The 6,340-nt window shown below is 43.3% G+C and overlaps 1 protein-coding gene across 1 annotated transcript in view; it reads left to right on the top strand.

Moving 5' to 3' along the window:
• The window catches only part of TNFSF12 (TNF superfamily member 12), a 45,638-nt gene extending 39,562 nt beyond the window's left edge, over window positions 1–6,076 (top strand). The window contains 2 exon segments of the mRNA XM_087917293.1: window positions 3,059–3,200; window positions 4,485–6,076. Of these exon segments, the coding sequence (XP_087773419.1) occupies window positions 3,059–3,200; window positions 4,485–4,594 (252 nt within the window). The 3' untranslated portion in view covers window positions 4,595–6,076.
• The last annotated feature ends 264 nt before the right edge of the window (window positions 6,077–6,340 follow it).

The raw sequence follows: 6,340 nt of genomic DNA, 5'->3' as shown, positions 1-6,340 counted from the left end.
AATCAGAACACAGCCAAGCCCCCACCCAATCAAGTTCCACCCCACTGGCAGTTAAAAGGAGGAAGCAGCTGCAATCTCCATTACTCTGAGAAGCACAGAGCTGGAGACAGAAGCCTGAAGATGATGAATGAGACTTCATCAAACGTTGCCTCAGATACTTCAAATCTTACGCGGAGAAAACCCAACAACCAAAGATCTACATATAAATACCCGCGAGAACCTCAGAAAACAAATATATATATATATATATATACACACACACACACACATACACACACATACACACACACACACACACACACACCGTATATATATATATATATATATATATATATATATATATATATATATATATATATATATATATACTGTATATATACTGTATATATACTATATATGTACACACACACTCTCACTGTTTCCCCAAAAAAAGACTGAATTGGAAAATAAGCCCTCGCATTCTTTTTCAGAATTGTAGTATAAGCTCGTAATATAAGTCCTACCTTAAAAATAAGCCCCAGGTAAGATTGTCAGCCAAACAGGCATTTAGTATTATATTTCCCAGAAAATAATCAACCTAACCGTAATATAAGCCCTAATTCGTCTTTTTGAGCAAAAATTATTTCTTATTTTATTTCTTATTTCTTATTTTGGGGAAAACATGGTGTGTGTGTGTGTGTGTATTACAAACTTTTCTAAAAGTACGAGTTCTAGATATACTTGTAAAAGAAGAAACAGATATCTTACCATCTCTGGAACCAAAATTATATTTATTATCACTAAAGTATAATACAACTCATCAGCCTCTGCTGACATCGTCGAAAGCTTAGTAAGTATGATAAATATAATTTTAGTTTGGGAGATCGCAAGATGTCTGTTTCTTCTTTTACATACCTACCTACCTACCTACTTACATACATGTATGTGTGTATGTGTATGTGGATAGATAGATATAGATATGCACATATACACATACGCACACATTTTTCTTTAACATACATAAGTGCTTAATAAACAGTGTATTATCTGGGTCAATTTATTTATACATAATCATAATTTCCAATTCCTAATTTCTACCTCTATTGTCTAACCATTGATAAAACAAATATCCCACATTAAAAATGTATCTGAATCGTCTTTATCCTTTATCTTTCACGTCAAGTATCCATTTCTGCACAACCTAGTGTATTTCTTTTTTTAAAAAAAATATCTATTTTCTTCTGTAGGACTGCCTACAAAATGGAGGGTGGGGGGAATTGAAATTACCCAAGCCACGATAAATGAAATAATGTTTTTGGAAAAGGGTGTTTTAGAAAAGAGGAAAAGATATTCGGGTTTTCAACTTCAGGGAAAGTCCCAGTGTGGCTTCGGGTCTAAACAAAGCCAGTTGACAGAAGTAACTAATTATAAATTTAGGAACAAGAGTGACAAAATACACAGAATTTAAATATCTTTCATCCGTTGTTGTTTTGCTAAGATATGCATCCCTGGAGGGCCTCTTTGGAAACTTGGCTTGGCTGCTTGCCAAAAAATGTTTTATAAGGCAGTCCTTGACTTACGGCTGGAAAAAAGCACCCCGATTTATGACCTGTCCTCACGTTTACATCCATCCTAATAGTCACCAGAATCAAAATTCTTGGCAACTGGGATGCATTTATATGAGGGTTACAATGGCATCACCAGGATCCTGGGACCGATTTTTGGGACCTTTCTGGAGAGCTTCTGGCAAGAAAAGTTGACAATTCACTTAATGACCCCATGATTCACTTAACAACAATTATGATTCACTTAACAACAGTAATGTTTTAAAATTGTATTTCATGAAGTTTCCAGCATCCAGGGGTCACGTGATTGGCTTTTGCAACCTTCCTGGAGGGTTTCCAACAAGGAAAGTCAATTGGGGGAATCCATATTCACTTAATGACCAATGTTTCACTTAACAACAGTAATTTTTTATTGTATTTAATGAAGGCTGGAGTAGCCCGGGGTCACGTGATCACTGTTGGTGACCTTTCTGGAGGGCTTCTGGCAAACAGAGTCAATGGGGGAAGCCTGATTCACTTAACAACCATAATAATTCATTTAACAACAGTGTTTGGATGATTGGGTTTCATGTTAAGTTGGACTGGCTTAATGACCGCAGCGAAACTGTCATAAGATCAGGAGCGATTCACTTCATGACTCCATCGCTTAGCAACAGAAGCTGCAATCCAAACTGTGGTCGTAAGTCGAGGACTATGGATAGCAGGAAGCAAAATCCGATCTGACATTGAATGATGTCAAAAAGCTAAGCAGGGTCAGATGCGGTTCGATTCTGGAGGGGGGATATCTACGACTCCTCAGATATTTTGTATTTTATTGCCTTACGTTTTGTGTCTCATGGACGCACGAGACAGAGCAGCTTGTCTCTAACCTATGCAAAGTCCTCAACTTATTGACCATAACGGAGCCCAAAATATTTCTATCACTAAGCAAGACAGCTTTGCTCCGTTTTACGACCTTGCTGGCTGTTGTTCAGCGAACCACTGCCATGGTTAAGTGAGTCACACGGTCGTTCAGCGAATCCGGTTTCCCCGTTGACGTTGCTTGTCCGAAAGTCGCAAAAGGTGAATCACCTGACCCGCCCCCTCCCCTCTGGGACACCGCGACCATCTTAAATATGAGTCAGTTGACAAGGGTCTGACTTTTGATCACGGGGATGCTGCGATGGTGGTGTGAAAACTAGTCACGAGCAGGGGTGGGATTTCTCCGCCCGGTTTCTGGGTGGGCGTGGCCATGGTGGGCGTGGCCTACCGGGACTTTCGGAAGGGCCATTTTTTTGCCTTCCCGGGGGTCCGGAGGCTCCCCTCGGGCTTCTGGGAGGGCAAAAACAGCCTCCCTGGGCTCCGTAGGCCCTCCAGAAGATGGAAACAGGCCCGAATCCCACCCCCTGGTCACAAGTCACTTCCCCCCCATGCGTTGTAACTTCAGTCACTAAACGAATTGTTGTAAGTCAAGGACTTCTTGCGAACGAGTTCAGAGAAGTTCCTGCCCATCTGCTTTCTCCCATCCTTCCTAGGTGCTGTTCCACGACCCCACTTTTACTATGGGGCAGGTCTTACGGCGGGTAGCCTTAGGCAGATCGGATCAAATCCTCTTCCGCTGCGTCCAGAGTATGCCCCCCAAGGTGGAGAAGGCTTACAACAGCTGCTACAGTGGAGGTACCGTTCGCCTTTCTGGAATGTCTTCAACCAGAGTTTTGCCAGCGTGGCCCCTTTAAGAGGTGTGGACTTCAACTCCCAGAATTCCCCAGCCGGCAAGAGGTTAACAACAAACCTTTATTGCGGGTTTTTTTCTTTCTTTCTTGAATTGGGTAAATTTCTCAGTAGATAGTGGGAATGCAGTCGATGTAATATACCTTGAAGTGAAAAGAATTTAAAAAAAATGAAAATGACTCATGATAAGTTAGATTAATAAATGTTAGAGGTGAGCTGGCTAGACAGCCTGACAATTAAGTAGGAAACTGTAGTGCTGGCTAAGGAATTCTGGGAGTTGAAGTCCATGCCTCTTAAAGGGGCCAAGGTTGCAAAACGCTGGTCTTAAGTTTTGAGGAAAAGTACTTTCACGTGAGGAGACAGCTTGGCGTGGCCAACTCCCTTTCTTTGCAAAGGGTTCGAGATAATTTTTAAATCATAACAGAATTGGAAGGGACCTTGGAGGTCTTCTAGTCCAACCCCATGCTCAGGCAGGAACCCCCCCCCCCCACCATTTCAGACAAATGGTTGTCTAATCTTTTAGTTAGAAGTGCCGGAAGTCTGTTGCAGAGAGTGGTGGGAGTGGCTTTGCAGTGGAGATGGGGGTCCCTGAGTTGTGGAAGGCAGGTGCTACACGTGTCTTTCTCTTCCCTCCATGGCTCAGAAAATGAGCTGAACTTAGATGGGGAGCTGATGGGAAAAAAATCACATTTTAATGGGCAGGAGATGGAAACCCCGTTTTCCAAACGTGGCATGTGTCCAGTGGTGGGATTCAAATAAGTTAACAACCAGTTCTCTGCCCTAATGACCCCACGGAATAAAAGTACGAGCAAAGGAAAAATAACTCCGGAGAAGCTCAAGCTATAGAAAGTCTGGGCGTACTGCCAACAACCATTGACAGCTGTTACAATGTAAAAAGACTTGAGCAAGAGGCAGTTTCAGAAAACACTTAAAACAGGCTAGAAACAACACACACACAGGCATACCAGAATGCCTCCTTCCTGACAGGATTAACTCCGTCAGGTGGGAAAAACAAAAGGCCGTTGGAAGGTGATTTCTTCCAATAGCTGGTTCACTGAACTGCTCAGAAAGTTAACAACCGGTTCGCTTGAACCGGTGTGAACCGGCTGAATCCCATCACTGCACGTGTCCCCAGCCCATGGGGGGGCCATTGGTGCGATCCATAGCTGGGCTGGCAGTTTTGTTAAATGCGGGTCCCTGTTTCTGAACCCCCTTTTTTCCTATTTCTAGGGGTCTTCCACCTGCAGCAGGGAGACCGTCTGAGTTTGAGCATCCCCCGTTTCAACGCCTCCTTCGACATCTCCACTCACGGGACTTTCCTGGGTGTGCTGCGTTTGTAGACATCCGAGCATCTTTGCAACCCCCCCACACCTCCCCATCCTACCTCTGAGAAGGATCCCCCCAGAAATCTTGGGGGTTCTAAATCCAGAAGTAGAGCTCCTTCAGCGGATCATGGCTTGGGCCAAGGTAGACTTGACACATACGGGATGCTCAGATGCAGGAAAGAGACCAATTTAAGCTGACGGTGGCTGAGATTTTCTGCAGAAAAGTGGGGCAGACTGACGGAGCCCACCATGGCTTAAGTTTCCAGGACACTATTGGAGATCCTTCAGCTGGGAGAACCTGAGAATATGAGTAGATTCTCAGGATCTGAGTAGATTCTCAGGATCTCCCGGCAAGATCGAAGTCACAACCAATATTTTCTCGCCTTTTGGGATGGATGTTTTGCAAATGTCCAGGAACCGAGAGATCCAGTCCAGTGTTTCTCAGGGTCAGAAAATTCCTATTTATTTCTAGGTTGAATCTCTGCTCGTCAAATTTGGCCAGTTTAAGATTTGTGGACTTCAACTCCCAGAATTCCCCAGCCAGCTCTTTTTCTCACTTTGCTGAATATCAAGATATATGTTTCCTGCATACCCACCATCTATTAAGTAAGTTACCCTTATTAAAAAAATGGCAGGTAAGGTAGTTTAGCCACCTTTGTTCTTGTCCAATCCGTGCTGCAGCCCTTCCCTGCTGGGGAATTCTGGGAGTTGAAGTCCACGTGTCTTAAAGCGGCCGAGTTTGAGAAACACTGGGATATGTCCAAATTGCTGAATTCCTCCTTGTTTTCTGAAGCGTCCCACACAAGGTGGATGAAATTCAGATAATCCTCAACTTACGACCATTCGTTTAGTGACCCAAGTTACTACAGCACTGAAAAAAGGATCTTACGACCACTCCTCATGCTTTCAGCATAGCATCCTCATGATCCCGTGATCAAAATTCGGGCGCTTGGCAGCTGACGTGTAATTTATGATGGCGGCAGCGTCCCAGGGAGATTATGTGAGTCTCCCTTTTACGACCTCCCTGTGCTGGCTTCCGACAATGCGGGAAGCCGGATTCACTTAACAACCCCAATTCACTTAAACAATCACGATATCAAATCCAGGATGATTCCCTTAAGAACTGCTTCCCTTAGCAACAGAAATTTTGGTCCCAATTTCTGTTGTAAGTTGAGGACTACCTGCAAAGCAGCAGAGGCATTGTTACACACACACACACACACACACATACACGGTTTAAACGCTTCTTCAAAATGCCATCCTGGTTTGATGCTCCTTTGTACAGGAAAAAAACCCTGCCAAATATTTGGTGTTGTTTTTACCATCGCAATGCACACAATCTTGCAAATCTTTCTATTTGCCGTTTGCAACCATTGCATTTTTAATTCAAAAATGTGTTTTTGTCCTGGGCGAAAAAAGATTGTGCAGAACCAATTCTTTTGGAGGAAAAAAAAGAAAGCACTTTTTAAAAATTAAAAAAAAGTTTTTCAAATAAAACTTTTGCATGCTTTGGGCAAAGAGGGTGGATAGCCATGGTGGGATTCAGCTGGTTCTCACAGGTTCAAGAGAACCGGTTGTTAACTTTCTGAGCAGTTTTGCGAACCGGTTGTTGGAAGAACTCATTAGGGCAGAGAACCAGTTGTTAAATTATTTGAATCCCACCACTAGTGGATACCCAGGTAAATTGCACCCATGGAAATCAGTGGGGCTTTCGCTTGGTGGGCTTCCGTGGGGTGATTTGAAGAGGAAAGTAAGGATTCA

Source organism: Pseudonaja textilis, chromosome Z (genome assembly GCF_049901715.1).
Source record: "Pseudonaja textilis isolate UNSWEBS1 chromosome Z, rPseTex1.2, whole genome shotgun sequence".
Classification (NCBI taxonomy): Eukaryota; Metazoa; Chordata; class Lepidosauria; order Squamata; family Elapidae; genus Pseudonaja; species Pseudonaja textilis.
This window is presented reverse-complemented; position numbering and strand designations above follow the sequence as displayed.